This window comes from Borostomias antarcticus (assembly GCF_949987555.1).
Source record: "Borostomias antarcticus genome assembly, chromosome: 10".
Lineage (NCBI taxonomy): Eukaryota > Metazoa > Chordata > Actinopteri > Stomiiformes > Stomiidae > Borostomias > Borostomias antarcticus.
In genome coordinates, this window is record NC_140243.1 from 3,103,531 (window position 1) to 3,124,112 (window position 20,582).

Here is a 20,582-nt window from a genome sequence, read left to right on the forward strand (position 1 = left end):
GAGAGAGAGAGAGAGAGAGGGGGAGAGAGAGAGAGAGAGAGAGAGAGAGAAAGAGAGAGAGAGGGAGAGAGAGAGAGAGAGAGAGAGAGAGAGGGAGAGGGAGAGAGAGAGAGAGAGAGAGAGAGGGAAAGAGAGAGAGAGGGAGGGAGGGAGATGGAAAGATGGAGAGAAGGGTGAAAGGATGTAAGGTGGGGATGGGGAGGAAGGGAGGGAAAGAGTTTTAGTAATAAGAGCAAATTCCACACATTTTCATACAGTAATGAGATGTCTTTCAGTTACATATGCTTTTATTTAATCTTTACTTCAGGATGAAATATAACAGCCACTTAGGTAACAGTAGGAGAGAAAACAACTAACCAATCATTTAAACAGCAGTCATGAACACCAACATTCATGAATACCTGATTCAGTCATACAGAGAAAAAAGACCCCTTATACAGTATCAAAATTCATCAACAATATCATATTTTATAATAGATGTTTATAAATAAATCTAAGACAAAAGTATAATATACAATGATCAAGTTAAGATTACAATATTAAAGAACCAAAGTTCAACAATTATAAACAAATGATGGCATGAAGATTTCCTTCTATTAGGCCTCCTGAAGTACAATGCAAGAACAATTATTAGTAATCAGCTGAATCTATAAAAACAAAATGACTGAGAAAAGCGTGACTGCATGAAGGCATACAAACCCAGGATAGAGTGGCTGGGTGAATCTAGTCTGAACTCTGCTTCATGAGGTTGCAAACTTGAGCCAGAGGCAACGTTACGTTCCTCTCCTCTTCCCCTGCCCCCCCCTCATCTCCTCCCCCCTACTCTCCCCCCATCCTCTGGAAGGATCCCCCTCCCTCTACCACAGTTTACTGATCTCTGCACAGTCATTATTATTACAAAGCCAAAACCCAGGATAGAGTGGCTGGGTGAATGTGGTCTGGACTTTGTGGAGGAGGGTCACTGTGTCAGAGACGCTGTAGAAGGACAGAGAACCTGCCTTGTGATCCAGGTACACTCCTACTCTGGAGGACTGAGGGCCTGATAGTTCAGTCTCAACCTTATTATGAATGAACCTGTAACCATAGCTAGAGCACCTTAAACACCAGGACTTGTTATTGGAACCAAACCCGGAGGAGGAGGAGGAGGAGGAGGAGAAGGAGAAGGAGGAGTCTGTTCTGCTGATGTCTTTATATGAGACTGCTATGAAAACACCACCTCTCCATTCCACCTCCCAGTAACAGCGCCCAGACAGAGCCTCTCTACACAGCACCTGGGCGTAGCTGGTGAATCTGTCTGGATGGTCAGGATATGACTGGATCTGCTCTGAACGTGTCACCTTCCTGTTCTCCCCAGACAGAGAGAGGTATCTGGCTGCTGTGTTTGGGTCCAGAGTGAGCGAACAGGAATCTGGGAACAGAGCAGAGACTAGATCAGAGTTAATAACATGACCGTTCATCTGTCCCCCTTAAAGCTGGTATTGTTGATTTATCATTCAACAGAGAGAGGTGGAGACTTCAAACACTCACAATGTAAGAAATGTGCTCTGGTCCTGGGCTCTGGAGGAGACAACACATCCACTAAAGAGACTTCAGACACACACACACACACACACACACACACACACACACACACACACACACACACACACACACACACACACACACACACACAATCAATTTTAAAGCCAAGTAGACAGTATACAGAGATGTGTTCAATGTGTTTCATTGTGAACCCCAAATCTTTCTTCTGGTCACATTGTTTCTTATTGGACGAGACAGGATCACTTGTTGCTCTCCGTACTTTAGTGATATTTTTACAGAATAATTTTCTCAAAACTCCTCCAACACACCTGTGAAGGAGATGCTGGACCACTCTCCCTTGATCACATCCTCTAGTTTCTCTCTCAGCTCAGAGACAGCCTTAGTCACATCACTGAAGAACTGAAGAGAAGGAACAGAGACGCTGGGGAGGTCTGAAGATACACTGGGACTGGAAACAGACTGGTAACTCTGGAGAGAGAGAGAGAGAGAGAGAGAGAGAGAGAGAGAGAGAAAGAGAGAGAGAGAGAAAGAGAGCGAGAGAGAGAGAGAGAGAGAGAGAGAAAGAGAGAGATAGGAAATAAACAGAAACACATACCAAGTGTACAGAATATTCTGCCTAATCAATAGATCAAACCAGTTGATGTTCACATGTCAGGTACCAGGAGAGTCCAGCTACTGTACCTGGAGGAAGTGGATGTGGTCTTCTGTGTGTGAGAGCTGCTCCAGCTCCGCGTCTCTCCTCCTCAGCTCAGCTATCTCCTTCTCCAGTCTCTCCACCACTCCTTCAGCCTGACTCACTGCTGCCCTCTGCTGGGCTCTGATCAGTTCCTTCACCTCAGAGCGCCTCTCAATGGAGCAGATCAGCTCAGTGAAGATCCTCTCACTGTCCTGCTCTGCTGCTTGGCCAGAACGCTGCAGAATGATAGACAGATAGAGAGAGAAAAAATAAAGAAAGAGAGAAATAAAGAAAAATAGAGGAAGAGAGAAAGAGAACGAAAAAGAAAGTTAAAACAATAATCATCAACATGATAAACCTTCCTGTACTATACAATTATCTCCTGCCACCATAACTCCAGTATGGAACATTTCATTGTACATGGTACCTATATCCTGTACATAAAATAACCGTCCTTGAATCCTCCGGTAGTTGATATCCTGATGCTGACCTTGAGAGACTCCACAGCCTGTTGGACCTCCTTCACCTCCTTCTCTCTCTCCTGGACTCCCTGCTGGACTTCCTGCTGACTCAGGCCCAGCTTGCTCTGGAGTTAAACACGTTACAACAACACATTAGGAGTTACAGTACATAGGACTCTGGTGTTAGCTCTGTCATTACACATCTAATACCAACATTTGCACATCTGGTAACCATGATTTAAACCCAAGACTGTCCAGTGCAGGTATGTACTATAAGGGTTAGGGTTAAGGTTATAGACATTGGGGGGTTTATATCTACAATGAGTCATTGTGTTATTGATGTTCTTTCCTTGCTTCAACTCACACCATAAAATGATGTTTACTATGAAACTCCTCCATATTATACTTCTCCATGTAGCCCAAATCAGAGTTCAGACAAGACTTTGGACTCATGAAAGACACTGATAAGAGAATGTTGCTGCATTCAGAATGAGAGTTTCCCTCAGTCAAATGGAGTTCATTTAATTTAATAAAACAACAATTTATGAAAAACTATCAACGTTACAATAGTAGTTCTGGTCTTACCTGTTTCTCTGTCCTCTCGGCTGTGGCTGACACTGTGTCATGGCCTCTATGTTCATCCATGACACACAGCAGGCAGATACACTGCTGGTCTGTCCGACAGAAGACCTCCAGCAGCTTGTCATGACGTGTGCAGATCCTCTCCTCCAGTCCACACGTGGCTTTGACCAGCTTGTGCTTCTTCATTCTAGGAACCTGGTAGTGGGGCTGGAGGTGAGTCTCACAGTAGGACAACAGACATACCAGACAGGACATGACGGCGCTCTGCTTCCCAGGCCCAGTGCAGAGGTCACAGGTCGCCTGCTCTGACCCAGCTGGGCTGGTCAGCTCAGGGGGAGCGGCCTGGGCTCCTCCTGTCTCCTTCAGCTTCTCCACCACCTCAGCCAGCATGGTGTTCCTCCTCAGAGCAGGCCTGGGAGTGAAGATCTCTCTGCACTGTGGGCAGCTGTAGACTCTCTTCTGTTCATCCTGGTTAAAGCAGTCCTCGATACAGCTGCTACAGTAGTTGTGACCACAGGGGAGGGTGACTGGATCCTTTAAGAGGTCCAGACAGATAGAACAGGAAAACTGTTCCTGGTCAATCAGAACTCCCTTCTGGGCCATGCTGCTGTGTTTGTAACACGACATGGTTACTCAGTCTTTCTCACACACGCAGAGCTAGAGAGAGATTAAGCTACTTTCGTTTCCTCAGAAGAGAGAGAGAATAGTGGGAGGAGCAAGGCATTTCCTGGTTCTGCCAGAGTGCTTTGAGAGAAAGAGAGATTGTGTGTTTTCTTGTTGTAATTCTTAGAGGTTATGACAACCATGTACAGCTTTTAATTCATGTCACATCATGTCACCATATCTCACAAAACATCTCTCAGTAGAATCTCTCACATATTTTATTTAGTGAGAAGCTTATTGTCACGTCATGCTGTTAGACTGCTGTTCATTGTCCTGTAGAGCCCCCTGCTGGACAGATAGAGCACTGTATTATCTGTCATCTAGATTCTCAGTCAGAGGCTCAAGAGAAGTTGCCATGTTCTACAGACAGGCAAATTAATAAAGTTCATGACTCTAATTTTTTTGGAGAATTACAGTGCATCCGGAAAGTATTCACACTTCACTTTTTCAAGATTTTGTTATGTTACAGCCTTATTCCAAAATTGATTCAATTCATTTTTTCCCTCATCAATCTACATACAATACCCCATAATGACAGTGAAAAAACTTTTTTATGATTTTTGCAAACATAATGAACTAGTGCAAAGTTCCCATGGGCACATAAACTGCAACTGTTTGTAGGCTAGGCTACCACCACCAGAATATGTTTGACATTTGTCGCCTCATGTATCGGTACCCTAATATCACTGCACATGATGACATGCTTAAGGGCAATATTGAGAGAGTACATTTGCCATACAGTGTTTTTCATACAAACTCATGGTTTGGTTTTCATCCATTGTGGCTCACAGATTAAGCTACACGTTTTTTTCCTCAAACATGAAAAAATGTCTCTTGCTGTGAAACATGTTCCTACGGAAGAGCATTAGGGCCAACAGCAGAGGTTGTTGTTTTTTTAAGCTTCTGAGTTTAAAGTCAAAAATTCTGACTTTTTTCTCATTAGTTATTTCTGACTTTTTTTTCTCAGAAATTCTGACTTTAATCTCAGAGGTTATTTGTTATTTCTGACTTTTTTCTCAGAAATTCTGACTTTAAACTCAGAAGCTTGAAAAAATAATAAACTCAGTTGTTGGCCCTAATGCTCTTCCGTATGTTCCTGACCCCTATAGCCGACCCTAAATAAATTGGATTTGCATCCTTGTTGATAGTGGTCATCCCAGAGTCTACAGTATGATTGGCTGCTGGGTTAGAGCTTCTATTGGTTCACCTCCTGGCCTTACGCCTCATACCGTGAACAACTCCGGAGAAGAACAGGATCCGACCCCTATCCAGGAGTTTGGTTCCGGCGCCGGTGCTGTGCGTGGAGGTTAGCCCCACCAGGTGTAATTGGTATCGCTCCACCTCCCTCACAAGCTCCAGATCCTTCCCCCCCAGTGAGGTCACGTTCCATGTCCCCAGAGCCAGCCTTTGCCGCCCGGGTCCGGTCCGTCGGTGCCCTCCGCCTTCAATGCCACCTAGCTCGCAGCGCATCCGACCCCGACAATTCCTCCCGCGGGTGGTGGGTCGACGGGACGATGAAGGAGGAGATGGTGCTTCCATGTTGCTTGTTCGGGCTGGGCCCGGCCACCAGTCGCTCGCATGCGGGCCCTCCACCTGGGCCTGGCTCCAGACGAGGGCCCCGGGCTTCCTCCGGGCCAGGTCTCTCTTCCTTTTGGTTGTTCTGTCATCAGGGGATATCTCCAACACACCTGTGAAGGAGATGCTGGACCACTTTCCCTTGATCACGTCTTCTAGTTTCTCTCTCAGCTCAGAGACAGCCTTAGTCACATCACTGAAGAACTGAAGAGAAGGGACAGAGACGCTGGGGAGGTCTGAAGATACACTGGGACTGGAAACAGACTGGTAAAGATTCACTATAGGTCATTTATACCGTGAGCTCATGAGCTAACTGGCTATCCCGCTCTTAGTGTGCTGGATTAGCATTGGAAGCATTGGAACTGATGTGTCCAGGTGAAAAGACCTATCTTCATTAATCAGACATTATTTCATGTCATTTCAATTCACAGCTATTTCAGTGACAGACTAGCTTCCGTCCACTGCCTGAACCTTGCCTGACTGGAGAACCAAGAACCTGCCTGAAACTTGCCTGACTGGAGAACCAAGAACCTGCCTGAACCCCACGCCTGTCTGACTACCACGTTCCTGCCTCACCCTCTCGCCTGTCTGACTACCACGTTCCTGCCTGACCCTCGCCAGTAAACGTGCCCCAACGTGGGTTTGTCCCCATACGCCTGTCATGTCTGCTCTTGGGTCCTCCTCCACTAGCCCTAACAGAATCTATTACAACATGTTTACGCATAGTAATTATGATAGTGATAGGGTGCAGAGATGGAAGAGGAAAAACAACAGCCAAACAGAGAGAGAGAGAGAGAGAGAGAAAGAGGGGGGGGGGGAGAGAGAGAGAGAGAGAGAAAGAGAGAGAAAGAGAGAGAGAGAGATTGAGAGGGGGGGGGGGAGAGAGAGAGAGAGAGAGATGGAAAGACGGAGAGAAGGATGAAAGGATGTAAGGTGGTGACGGGGAGGAAGGGAGGGAAAGAGTTTTAGTAATAAGAGCAAATTCCACACATTTTCATACAGTAATGAGATGTCTTTCATTTTCATATGCCTTTATTTAATCTTTACTTCAGGATGAAATATAACAGCCACTTAGGTAACAGTAGGAGAGAAAACAACTAAGCAATCATTTAAACAGCAGTCATGAACACCAACATTCATGAATACCTGATTCAGTCATTATACAGAGAAAAAAAACCCTTATACAGTATAAAAGTTCATCAACAATATCATCCTTTATAATAGATGCTTATAAATGAATCTAAGACAAAAGTATTATATACAATGATCAAGTTGAAATTACAATATTAAAGAACCAAAGTTCAACTATTATAAACAAATGATGGCATGAAGATTTCCTTCTATTAGGCCTCCTGAAGTACAATGCAAGAACAATTATTAGTAATCAGCTGAATCTATAAAAACAAAATGACTGAGAAAAGCATGACTGCATGAAGGCATACAAACCCAGGATAGAGTGGCTGGGTGAATCTAGTCTGAACTCTGCTTCATGAGGTTCCAAACCTGAGCCAGAGGCAACGTTACGTTCCTCTCCTCTTCCCCTGCCCCCCCCCCCCTCATCTCCTCCCCCCTACTCTCCCCCCATCCTCTGGAAGGATCCCCCTCCCTCTACCACAGTTTACTGATCTCTGCACAGTCATTACAATCCCAAACCCTTAACCCAGGATAGAGTGGCTGGGTGAATGTGGTCTGGACTTTGTGGAGGAGGGTCACTGTGTCAGAGACGCTGTAGAAGGACAGAGAACCTGCCTTGTGATCCAGGTACACTCCTACTCTGGAGGACTGAGGGCCTGATACTTTAGTCTTAACATTATTATGAATGAACCAGTAACCATCGCTAGAGCACCATAAACACCAGGACTTGTTATTAGAACCAAACCCGGAGGAGGAGGAGGAGGAGTCTGTTCTGCTGATGTCTTTATATGAGACTGCTATGAAAACAACACCACCTCTCCATTCTACCTCCCAGTAACAGCGCCCAGACAGAGCCTCTCTACACAGCACCTGGGGGGAGCAGGTGAATCTGTCTGGATGGTCAGGATATGACTGGATCTGCTTTAAACGTGTCACCTTCCTGTTCTCCCCAGACAGAGAGAGGGATGTGTGTGCTGTGTTTGGGTCCAGAGTGAGCGGACAGGAATCTGGGAACAGAGCAGAGACCAGATCAGAGTTAATAACATGACCGTTCATCTGTCCCCCTTAAAGCTGGTATTGTTGATTTATCATTCAACAGAGAGAGGTGGAGACTTCACACACTCACAATGTAAGAAATGTGCTCTGGTCCTGGGCTCTGGAGGAGACAACACACCCACTAAAGAGACTTCAGACACACACACACACACACACACACACACACACACACACACACACACACACACACACACACACAATCAATTTTAAAGCCAAGTAGACAGTATACAGAGATGTGTTCAATGTGTTTCATTGTGAACCCCAAATCTTTCTTCTGGTCACATTGTTTCTTATTGGACGAGACAGGATCACTTTTGCTCTCCGTACTTTAGTGATATTTTTACAGAATAATTTTCTCAAAACTCTTCCAACACACCTGTGAAGGAGATGCTGGACCACTCTCCCTTGATCACGTCCTCTCCCTTGATCACGTCCTCTAGTTTCTCTCTCAGCTCAGAGACAGCCTTAGTCACATCACTGAAGAACTGAAGAGAAGGAACAGAGACGCTGGGGAGGTCTGAAGATACACTGGGACTGGAAACAGACTGGTAACTCTGGAGAGAGAGAGAGAGAGAGAGAGAGAGAGAGAGAGAGAGAGAGAGAGAGAGAGAGAGAGAAAGAGAGAGATAGGAAATAAACAGAAACACATACCAAGTGTACAGAATATTCTGCATAATCAATAGATCAAACCAGTTGATGTTCACATGTCAGGTACCAGGAGAGTCCAGCTACTGTACCTGGAGGAAGTGGATGTGGTCTTCTGTGTGTGAGAGCTGCTCCAGCTCCGCGTCTCTCCTCCTCAGCTCAGCTATCTCCTTCTCCAGTCTCTCCACCAGTCCTTCAGCCTGACTCACTGCTGCCCTCTGCTGGGCTCTGATCAGCTTCTTCACCTCAGAGCGCCTTCTCTCAATGGAGCAGATCAGCTCAGTGAAGATCCTCTCACTGTCCTGCTCTGCTGCCTGACCAGAGCGCTGGACAAAGAAAGAAAGAAAGAAAGAAAGAAAGAAAGAAAGAAAGAAAGAAAGAAAGAAAGAAAGAAAGAAAGAAAGAGTTCAAGTGAAACCAATAATCCTGAATGTGACAGTTATAACTGTCCTACAGGTATCTCCTAGCCTCATAACACCATCCTGATCTGTGGAGGAAAACTGAAAGAGAGCTGGTGAGTTCAGGATGGTCTCACGAGGCCTGGTATCTCCCTCCACCATAGCTAGAGTAGCTGACATCCTGATGCTGACCTGGAGAGACTCCACAGCCTGCTGGACCTCCTTCAGCTCCTTCTCTCTCTCCTGGACTCTCTGCTGGACTTTCTGCTGACTCAGACCCAGCTTGCTCTGGAGATAAACACACAAATTACAACAAAACATTAAAAGTTACAGTAGAAACAGTACTGGAGCTCTGTCATAACACAGCTACAGTATCAGCAACATTGGTACAGCTGGTAAACATGAGATGAACTTCAACCCCTGACTGTCCACTCCAGGTATGTACGCTGTAGCTCTATAGGCTAAAGGTGAAGTTTACATACATGGTAAAGATTTACTATAGGTCATTTATACAGGTATGTCATAGAAGCAAGTATCCATCCTTGGTATCAAAGGTGTATTTGACGTCACTCAGAAAATGAGCAGGACGACTCTCTCTTCATCATCATCATCATCATCATCTTCATCTGCTTATCCAGGGTCGGGTCGCGGAGGCAGCAGCTCCAGCAGGGGGCCCCAGACATCCCTTTCCCTAGCAGCATCAACCAGCTCTGCCTGGGGAATCTTTAGCCGCACACGATCACGACTCTCTCTTGTGATGATCAATTAATGAGCTACTCTCTACTGTAGTTCTGCCTGCAGGCACTGAAAGAAGGACAATATCCCCCCTTCTAACATGTCAGGAGGGGGAAAAGTTTTGGGTCTGATGTCACTTTGATGGGGCAACATAAAAGTTCTCCTGCATTTCCTGATATGAGTCAGCACTTGGTGACGTTGTATAGTTCTTTATTGTACTGTATGTAGGCCAGATAAGAGTTCACAATGGACTTTTAACTTGTGACAGACTATGATAAAATAATAATCATCAAAGACTAAAAGTGGTGTTTGTCTCGGTCAAATTATCACTCATTTCAGTATTTTGGGTTGATATATTCCTACTTTTTAAATATATTTTAGGCGTAACCTATTCAGATCTCATGCACTGAAGACCTTTTATCCCCTTCAAAAAACATGGATGGAAAACAACCCTGTTTCTGTCATCTTGATTCAATGTTCATTCCAATTAACCTAAATCAAATCAAATCAAACTTTATTTGTATAGCGCACTTCATACACAGAGGCAACAATGTGCTTTCTGACCTGGTCAGGTCTTACCTGTTTCTCTGCCCTCTCGGCTGTGGCTGACACCGTATCATGGCCTTTATGTGCATCCATGGTACACAGATAACAGATACACTGCTGGTCTGTCCGACAGAAGACGTCCAGCAGCTTGTCATGACGCGTGCAGATCTTCTCCTCCAGTCCACACGTGGCTTTGACCAGCTTGTGCTTCTTCAATCTAGGAACCTGGTAGTGGGGCTGGAGGTGAGTCTCACAGTAGGACAACAGACACACCAGACAGGACATGAGGGCGCTCTGCTTCCTGGTCCCGGTGCAGAGGTCACAGGTCGCCTGCTCTGACCCAGCTGGGCTGGTCAGCTCAGAGGGAGCGGCCTGGGCTCCTCCTGTCTCCTTCAGCTTCTCCACCAGCTCAGCCAGCATGGTGTTCCTCCTCAGAGCAGGCCTGGGAGTGAAGATCTCTCTGCACTGTGGGCAGCTGTAGATTCCCTTCTGTTCATCCTGGTTAAAGCAGTCCTCGATACAGCTGCTACAGTAGCTGTGACAACAGGGGAGGGTGACTGGATCCTTTAAGAGGTCCAGACAGATAGAACAGGAAAACTGTTCCTGGTCAATCAGAACTCCCTGCTGGGCCATGCTGCTGTGTCAGGGACACAGTCACTCACTCACAGACGCAGAGAGATAAGAGTTTGAGAGAGAAAAAGCAAGAGAGCGAGAGAGACGGAGAGAACACTTTCGTTTCCTAGGAATAGAGAGTGAGTACTGGGAGGAGCAAGGGATTTCCTGGTTCTGCCAGGGGGCGTGGTTTAGAGAGAGAGAGAGAGAGAGAGAGAGAGAAAGTGTGTGTGTGTGTGTGTGTGTGTGTGTGTGTGTGTGAGAGTGAGAGAAAGAGAGAGAGAGAGAGAGAGAGAGAGAGAAAGAAGAAAGGAGATTTCTAATTGTTTTGTCCTTTGCTTGATATTTCCAACAAAAAATATCTACATAGTGATGATTGTTCATTTCAACTGAGGTCAGGTGTCTGCTGGAAGGGATTAACCCTTCACATATGAACTGTTGCAATATTAAATATCTTGTTCATGTTCTAAAGTACTGAATCCCTGTGTCCTGTGTGTATTCCTGCTCATCAACTCTAGTTTGATCGATGTAGAGAGCTTTTAGAAAGCAAGTGCACAGATTTATCAGAAGCAGAACACTCCGAAAATGCACCAAACCTGATCTGTTGTACAGATACAACTCTAGACGACATGTTAGAAAAGCATTGTGTAGGGTTGGCCGGTGTAATGTAGGCAGGAAAACAGAAAACAACATGAGCTGCTAGCATGGTTTATTCACCATCATTTTCGCGGTACATTTTCACTTCACTTTCTGTATTATATTCTATCATTACTCACAATGTGGAACAACCAATAGTCTGAACTTAGAGTGCCACCTAGTGGCGTAACTGGATATAGAACTGCGTTGCGTTATGCCTTAATGCCAGTATTGTACAACACAACACATTTGTTTTTCATATTTAATGTTCATTCCAATAGCATTAAGAAAGTACACCATAGAAAAATTCCACATGTATCTACATTTATTGAAAATGTTTCACTTTGGGTTATGGACTATTAATCACTATTAATCAGCCAACCCTTATTCCAGCATTTAAATAGTCTTTGACCTTTGTCTATTTCAACTGTCTTTGAACTTTGACCTCACATGTCTGGTTTTGCTGTTCATCACGCTGGTTTACCACCCGTCCCATCCTCAGAAGATACTGGGAACTGATGGTGCTCTTCAATTCCCTCAACGTGCTTCTGCGCCGTAAATGGCATCTCTGAATCCCTGTGTACCCCTTCCTCCCTCCTCACGCCATGACATCTCCTCCCTTTGACGCACTGATATTACATTCATCCCCCTGTCTCCTCTTCCTCTCCTCCTCCTCTCCTCTCCTCTCCTCTCCTCCTCTCCTCTCCTCTCCTCTCCTCTCCTCTCCTCTCCTCTCCTCTCCTCTCCTCTCCTCTCCTCTCCTCTCCTCTCCTCTCCTCTCCTCCTCTCCTGTATCACACCCTATCAAACACCAGTCTGGCTGAGTACGCCAGGTCAGTCAGATAGAGCAGGAAGTTGAGGGCGGTGAGCACCGACACGGCCACAAGCCGGGGGGGGTCTCTGGGCGCTGCCCAGGTAGCGCTTGTGGAACTGGAAGACGGGCCAGATGACGGTGGCCGTCAGGTACATGAGCGCCCCCAGCAGGCCGTAGGTGGACAGGAAGCTGGGAAAGGTGTTCGGGAGGCAGCCGGTGCACTCGCCCACGCAGAGGACCACCACGGCGGCCGACAGGATGAAGCAGACGCAGTAGACCAGCATGCACCACTTGAGCGCCGCGTGGCCGTCGTACGACACGGGCTCGCTGACCAGCACGATGATGAGGCACGCCACGGACGTCTGGCACACCTTGAGGAGGCCCGGCGCTGTGGCCATGTAACCCGCCTCCTCCCCGGGCTTCGCCCTCGACAGGCTCACCTCCACCAGGTAGGCCGCAGCCGCCAGGCAGGAGAAGACGGCGGCGGCGACGACGCGGTAGCCTCGCGCCTCCCCGCTCGCCGCCGTCCCTACGCCCCGCAGGAAGTAGACGGGGAAGACGACGGAGGCGGAGAGGCAGAGCGCGGCGGCGTAGCCGGCCAGTGTGACGGGGAGGTTGGCCCAGGAGACGGGGACGCGGGCCTGGAGGCCCAGCTGCTCGGTCAGGAGGACCAGCACGGTGCCGGCGAAGCTGGCGGCCCAGCAGAAGACGCACCAGTCGGCAACGCCCTCCTGGGGGAGCCCCGCCCCGTGGGCGACCAGGCTGAAGGACACGCAGGCGAACGCCAGCGCCGCCACCCGGACCCACAGCAGCTGGGAGGGGGGCAGGAGTACCAGCGGCATGGCGGCTCAGTTCACAGTCAAGGGCAATGGAGGGAAGGGGGGGATTTGTAGTCTCTGGAAGTTGTAGTCCCGGCAAAGTTCCACGGCACGGACGACTTCCTGTAGGTGCGGTTGTTCCGGAGGGGCGTCTGGGTTTTGGGCGGGTGCTTCTTGTGCCGTCCTGGACCAGGGGTCTGTAGAGGGGATGAAGGAGAGAAAGGGACTCTGTTTTATGGGAAATCACATGAGACTCAAATTGAAAGTGAATGCGTATGTTTACCCTTTCTTCGGCCTACCGGCTGGGCCTCATCCATGAGTCTCCACGCCTCGTTAGTTCTTCTGACTAGGGTTGTTTGAAACATGCCAGTGGTCTTTCTTTTATCGGGACAGTGGTCTTTCTTTTATCACAAAGTACAAATGGAGTTCTTGCAGTCAATGTAAGATAGATAAACACCTAAAATACATCAACATGCCTTTGTTCCTTCCTTCAGACTACAACCTCACATTGGGAATGTGATACCATAATTTATTCTCCAATTGCGCGGAAATAGTTTTTGGGATGCCAGCAATCCAGTAAAGGACAACTCAAACATGCAGCAGTTGGGCAGACTACTGAACAGTGCAGTAGAATGTGTGGCAAAGGCCTATATGAAGAACACAGTACAGGCTCAAGAGGAAGCAGCACCAGTGTGAGGCCTGTTAAGGTTCATACTGTAACAAGGAAACAGAAAGTCTATTAGACAGAATGGGGGAATTCCTGTTTTTTTCGGATCGGCGCTCTGTTTTGCTGCTGTTACGTTAACTGGTAAAGATTCACTATAGGTCATTTATACCATGAGCTCATGAGCTAACTGGCTATCCCGCTCTTAGTGTGCTGGATTAGCATTGGAAGCATTGGAACTGATGTGTCCAGGTGACAAGACCTATCTTAATTTATCAGACATTATTTCATGTCATTTCAATTCACAGCTATTTCAGTGGAAGGACTAGCTTCCGTCCACTGCCTGAACCTTGCCTGACTGGAGAACCAAGAACCTGCCTGAACCTTGCCTGACTGGAGAACCAAGAACCTGCCTGAACCCCTCGTCTGTCTGACTACCACGTTCCTGCCTGACCCCCTCGCCTGTCTGACTACCACGTTCCTGCCTGACCCTCGCCAGTAAACGTGCCCCAACGTGGGTTTGTCCCCATACGCCTGTCATGTCTGCTCTTGGGTCCTCCTCCACTAGCCCTAACAGAATCTATTACAACATGTTTACGCATAGTAATTATGATAGTGATAGGGTGCAGAGATGGAAGAGGAAAAACAACAGCCAAACAGAGAGAGAGAGAGAGAGGGAAAGAGAAAGAGAGAGAGAGAGAGAGAGAGAGGGAGGGGGGGGGGAGAGAGAGAGGGAAAGAGAGAGAGAGAGAGAGAGAGAGAGAGAGAGATGGAAAGACAGAGAGAAGGATGAAAGGATGTAAGGTGGTGACGGGGAGGAAGGGAGGGAAAGAGTTTTAGTAATAAGAGCAAATTCCACACATTTTCATACAGTAATGATATGTCTTTCAGTTTCATATGCCTTTATTTAATCTTTACTTCAGGATGAAATATAACAGCCACTTAGGTAACAGTAGGAGAGAAAACAACTAACCAATCATTTAAACAGCAGTCATGAACACCAACATTCATGAATACCTGATTCAGTCATTATACAGAGAAAAAAAACCCTTATACAGTATCAAAGTTCATCAACAATATCATCCTTTATAATAGATGCTTATAAATGAATCTAAGACAAAAGTATTATATACAATGATCAAGTTGAAATTACAATATTAAAGAACCAAAGTTCAACAATTATAAACAAATGATGGCATGAAGATTTCCTTCTATTAGGCCTCCTGAAGTACAATGCATGAACAATTATTAGTAATCAGCTGAATCTATAAAAACAAAATGACTGAGAAAAGCGTGACTGCATGAAGGCATACAAACCCAGGATAGAGTGGCTGGGTGAATCTAGTCTGAACTCTGCTTCATGAGGTTCCAAACTTGAGCCAGAGGCAACGTAACGTTCCTCTCCTCTTCCCCTGCCCCCCCCCTCATCTCCTCCCCCCTACTCTCCCCCCATCCTCTGGAAGGATCCCCCTCCCTCTACCACAGTTTACTGATCTCTGCACAGTCATTATAACCAGAAACCGCCAACCCAGTATAGAGTGGCTGGGTGAATGTGGTCTGGACTTTGTGGAGGAGGGTGACTGTGTCAGAGACGCTGTAGAAGGACAGAGAACCTGCCTTGTGATCCAGGTACACTCCTACTCTGGAGGACTGAGGGCCTGATACTTTAGTCTCAACATTTTTATGTCTGAACCTGTAACCAACGCTAGAGCACCATAAACACCAGGACTTGTTATTGGAACCAAACCCGGAGGAGGAGGAGGAGGAGTCTGTTCTGCTGATGTCTTTATATGAGACTGCTATGAAAACAACACCACCTCTCCATTCCACCTCCCAGTAACAGCGCCCAGACAGAGCCTCTCTACACAGCACCTGGGAGTAGAAGGTGAATCTGTCTGGATGGTCAGGATATGACTGGATCTGCTCTAAACGTGTCACCTTCCTGTTCTCCCCAGACAGAGAGAGGGATCTGGCTGCTGTGTTTGGGTCCAGAGTGAGCGGACAGGAATCTGGGAACAGAGCAGAGACCAGATCAGAGTTAATAACATGACCGTTCATCTGACCCCCTTAAAGCTGGTATTGTTGATTTATCATTCAACAGAGAGAGGTGGATACTTCACACACTCACAATGTAAGAAATGTGCTCTGGTCCTGGGCTCTGGAGGAGACAACACACCCACTAAAGAGACTTCAGACACACACACACACACACACACACACACACACACACACACACACACACACACACACACACACACACACACACACACAATCAATTTTAAAGGCAAGTAGACAGTATACAGAGATGTGTTCAATGTGTTTCATTGTGAACCCCAAATCTTTCTTCTGGTCACATTGTTTCTTATTGGACGAGACAGGATCACTTTTGCTCTCCGTACTTTAGTGATATTTTTACAGAATAATTTTCTCAAAACTCTTCCAACACACCTGTGAAGGAGATGCTGGACCACTCTCCCTTGATCACGTCCTCTAGTTTCTCTCTCAGCTCAGAGACAGCCTTAGTCACATCACTGAAGAACTGAAGAGAAGGGACAGAGACGCTGGGGAGGTCTGAAGATACACTGGGACTGGAAACAGACTGGTAACTCTGGAGAGAGAGAGAGAGAGAGAGAGAGAGAGAGAGAGAGAGAGAGAGAGAGAGAAAGAGAGAGATAGGAAATAAACAGGAACACATACCAAGTGTACAGAATATTCTGCCTAATCAATAGACCAAACCAGTTGATGTTCACATGTCAGGTACCAGGAGAGTCCAGCTACTGTACCTGGAGGAAGTGGATGTGGTCTTCTGTGTGTGAGAGCTGCTCCAGCTCCGCGTCTCTCCTCCTCAGCTCAGCTATCTCCTTCTCCAGTCTCTCCACCAGTCCTTCAGCCTGACTCACTGCTGCCCTCTGCTGGGCTCTGATCAGCTCCTTCACCTCAGAGCGCCTTCTCTCAATGGAGCAGATCAGCTCAGTGAAGATCCTCTCACTGTCCTGCTCAGCTGCCTGACCAGAGCGCTGGACAAAGAAAGAAAGAAAGAAAGAAAGAAAGAAAGAAAGAAAGAAAGAAAGAAAGAAAGAGTTCAAGTGAAACCAATAATCCTGAATGTGACAGTTATAACTGTCCTACAGGTATCTCCTAGTCTCATAACACCATCCTGATCTGTGGAGGAAAACTGAAAGAGAGCTGGTGAGTTCAGGATGGTCTCACGAGGCCTGGTATCTCCCTCCACCATAGCTAGAGTAGCTGACATCCTGATGCTGACCTGGAGAGACTCCACAGCCTGCTGGACCTCCTTCAGCTCCTTCTCTCTCTCCTGGACTCTCTGCTGGACTTTCTGATGACTCAGACCCAGCTTGCTCTGGAGATAAACACACAAATTACAACTAAACATTGACATCTGTCCAATTATCACTCATTTCAGTATTTTGGGTGGATATAGTCCTACTTTTTAAATACATTTTAGCCGTAACCTATTCAGATCTCATGCACTGAAGACCTTTTATCCCCTTCAAAAAACATGGATGGAAAACAACCCTGTTTCTGTCATCTTGATTCAATGTTCATTCCAATTAACCTAAATCAAATCAAATCAAACTTTATTTGTATAGCGCACTTCATACATAGAGGCAACACAATGCGCTTTCTGACCTGGTCAGGTCTTACCTGTTTCTCTGCCCTCTCGGCTGTGGCTGACACCGTATCATGGCCTTTATGTGCATCCATGGTACACAGATAACAGATACACTGCTGGTCTGTCCGACAGAAGACCTCCAGCAGCTTGTCATGACGCGTGCAGATCCTCTCCTCCAGTCCACACGTGGCTTTGACCAGCTTGTGCTTCTTCAATCTAGGAACCTGGTAGTGGGGCTGGAGGTGAGTCTCACAGTAGGACAACAGACACACCAGACAGGACATGAGGGCGCTCTGCTTCCTGGTCCCGGTGCAGAGGTCACAGGTCACCAGCTCTGACCCAGCTGGGCTGGTCAGCTCAGAGGGAGCGGCCTGGGCTCCTCCTGTCTCCTTCAGCTTCTCCACCACCTCAGCCAGCATGGTGTTCCTCATCAGGGCAGGCCTTGGAGTGAAGCTCCGTCTGCACTGGGGGCAGCTGTAGACTCTCTTCTGCTCATCCTGGTTAAAGCAGTCCTCGATACAGCTGCTACAGTAGCTGTGACCACAGGGGAGGGTGACTGGATCCTTTAAGAGGTCCAGACAGATAGAACAGGAAAACTGTTCCTGGTCAATCAGAACTCCCTTCTGGGCCATGCTGCTGTGTTTGGAACACGACGTGGTTACTCAGTCTTTCTCACACACGCAGAGCTAGAGAGAGATTAAGCTACTTTCGTTTCCTCAGAAGAGAGAGAGAATAGTGGGAGGAGCAAGGCATTTCCTGGTTCTGCCAGAGTGCTTTGAGAGAAAGAGAGATTGTGTGTTTTCTTGTTGTAATTCTTAGAGGTTATGACAACCATGTACAGCTTTTAATTCATGTCACATCATGTCACCATATCTCACAAAACATCTCTCAGTAGAATCTCTCACATATTTTATTTACTGAGAAGCTTATTGTCACGTCATGCTGTTAGACTGCTGTTCATTGTCCTGTAGAGCCCCCTGCTGGACAGATAGAGCACTGTATTATCTGTCATCTAGATTCTCAGTCAGAGGCTCAAGAGAAGTTGCCATGTTCTACAGACAGGCAAATGAATAAAGTTCATGACTCTAATTTTATTGGAGAATTACAGTGAATCCGGAAAGTATTCACACTTCACTTTTTCAACATTTTGTTATGTTACAGCCCTCATCAATCTACATACAATACCCCATAATGACAGTGAAAAAACTTTTTTATGATTTTTTGCAAACATATTGAACTAGTGCAAAGTTCCCATGGGCACATAAACTGCAACTGTATGTAGGCTAGGCTACCACCACCAGAATATGTTTGACATTTGTCGCCTCATGTATCGGTACCCTAATATCACTGCACATGATGACATGCTTAAGGGCAATATTGAGAGAGTACATTTGCCATACAGTGTTTTTCATACAAACTCATGGTTTGGTTTTCATCCATTGTGGCTCGCAGATTAGGCTACACGTTTTTTTCCTCAAACATGAAAAAATGTCTCTTGCTGTGAAACATGTTCCTACGGAAGAGCATTAGGGCCAACAGCAGAGGTTGTTGTTTTTTTAAGCTTCTGAGTTTAAAGTCAGAAATTCTGACTTTTTTCTCAGAAGTTATTTCTGACTTTTTTTTCTCAGAAATTCTGACTTTAATCTCAGAAATTCTGACTTTAATCTCAGAAGTTATTTCAGACTTTTTTTTCTCAGAAATTCTGACTTCAATCTCAGAGGTTATTTGTTATTTCTGACTTTTTTCTCAGAAATTCTGACTTTAAACTCAGAAGCTTGAAAAAATAATAAACTCAGTTGTTGGCCCTAATGCTCTTCCGTATGTTCCTGACCCCTATAGCCGACCCTAAATAAATTGGATTTGCATCCTTGTTGATAGTGGTCATCCCAGAGTCTACAGTATGATTGGCTGCTGGGTTAGAGCTTCTATTGGTTCACCTCCTGGCCTTACGCCTCATACCGTGAACAACTCCGGAGAAGAACAGGGTCCGACCCCTATCCAGGAGTTTGGTTCCGGCGCCGGTGCTGTGCGTGGAGGTTAGCCCCACCAGGTGTAATTGGTATCGCTCCACCTCCCTCACAAGCTCCAGCTCCTTCCCCCCCAGCGAGGTCACGTTCTATGTCCCCAGAGCCAGCCTTTGCCGCCCGGGTCCGGTCCGTCGGTGCCCTCCGCCTTCAATGCCACCTAGCTCGCAGCGCACCCGACCCCGACAATTCCTCCCGCGGGTGGTGGGTCGACGGGACGATGAAGGAGGAGATGGTGCTTCCACGTTGCTTGTTCGGACTGGGCCCGGCCACCAGTCGCTCGCATGCGGGCCCTCCACCTGGGCCTGGCTCCAGACGAGGGCCCCGGGCTTCCTCCGGGCCAGGTCTCTCTTCCTTTTGGTTGTTCTGTCATCAGGGGATATCTCCAACACACCTGTGAAGAAGATGCTGGACCACTCTCCCTTGATCACGTCTTCTAGTTTCTCTCTCAGCTCAGAGACAGCCTTAGTCACATCACTGAAGAACTGAAGAGAAGGGACAGAGACGCTGGGGAGGTCTGAAGATACACTGGGACTGGAAACAGACTGGTAAAGATTCACTATAGGTCATTTATACCATGAGCTCATGAGCTAACTGGCTATCCCGCTCTTAGTGTGCTGGATTAGCATTGGAAGCATTGAAACTGATGTGTCCAGGTGACAAGACCTATCTTAATTAATCAGACATTATTTCATGTCATTTCAATTCACAGCTATTTCAGTGAAAGACTAGCTTCCGTCCACTGCCTGAACCTTGCCTGACTGGAGAACCAAGAACCTGCCTGAAACTTGCCTGACTGGAGAACCAAGAACCTGCCTGAACCCCTCGTCTGTCTGACTACCACTCTCTGCCTGACCCCCTCGCCTGTCTGACTACCACGTTCCTGCCTGAACCCCTCGCCTGTCTGACTACCACGTTCCTGCCTGACCCTCGCCAGTAAACGTGCCCCAACGTGGGTTTGTCCCCATACGCCTGTCATGTCTGCTCTTGGGTCCTCCTCCACTAGCCCTAACAGAATCTATTACAACATGTTTACGCATAGTAATTATGATAGTGATAGGGTGCAGAGATGGAAGAGGAAAAACAACAGCCAAACAGAGAGAGAGAGAGAGAGAGAGAGAGAGAGAGAGAGAGAGAGAGAGAGAGAGAGAAAGAGAGAGAGAGGGAGAGAGAGAGGGAAAGAGAGAGAGAGAGAGAGAGAGATGGAAAGACGGAGAGAAGGGTGAAAGGATGTAAGGTGGTGACGGGGAGGAAGGGAGGGAAAGAGTTTTAGTAATAAGAGCAAATTCCACACATTTTCATACAGTAATGAGATGTCTTTCAGTTTCATATGCCTTTATTTAATCTTTACTTCAGTTTGAAATATA

The 20,582-nt window shown here is 46.8% G+C and overlaps 1 protein-coding gene and 1 pseudogene across 2 annotated transcripts; both read right to left on the bottom strand.

The window, feature by feature from the left end:
- Window positions 1–857: 857 nt before the first annotated feature.
- On the bottom strand, window positions 858–17,823 carry LOC311313693 (uncharacterized protein; the record flags this gene model as incomplete). The annotated part of the gene is made up of 18 exons (XM_084443867.1): window positions 858–1,408; window positions 1,528–1,587; window positions 1,851–2,010; window positions 2,224–2,454; window positions 2,709–2,804; window positions 3,265–3,893; window positions 5,613–5,703; window positions 7,504–7,640; window positions 8,066–8,141; window positions 8,544–8,660; window positions 8,925–9,020; window positions 10,047–10,650; window positions 13,002–13,090; window positions 15,430–15,566; window positions 16,006–16,165; window positions 16,341–16,574; window positions 16,823–16,918; window positions 17,224–17,823. The coding sequence occupies 18 exons, from the start codon at window positions 17,821–17,823 to the stop codon at window positions 858–860; spliced, it is 4,164 nt and encodes a 1,387-aa protein (XP_084299993.1).
- Window positions 12,056–12,917, bottom strand: LOC311313978 (myeloid-associated differentiation marker homolog; annotated as a pseudogene). Its single transcript has one exon. The product of its transcript is annotated as a myeloid-associated differentiation marker homolog (transcript).
- Window positions 17,824–20,582: the final 2,759 nt, after the last annotated feature.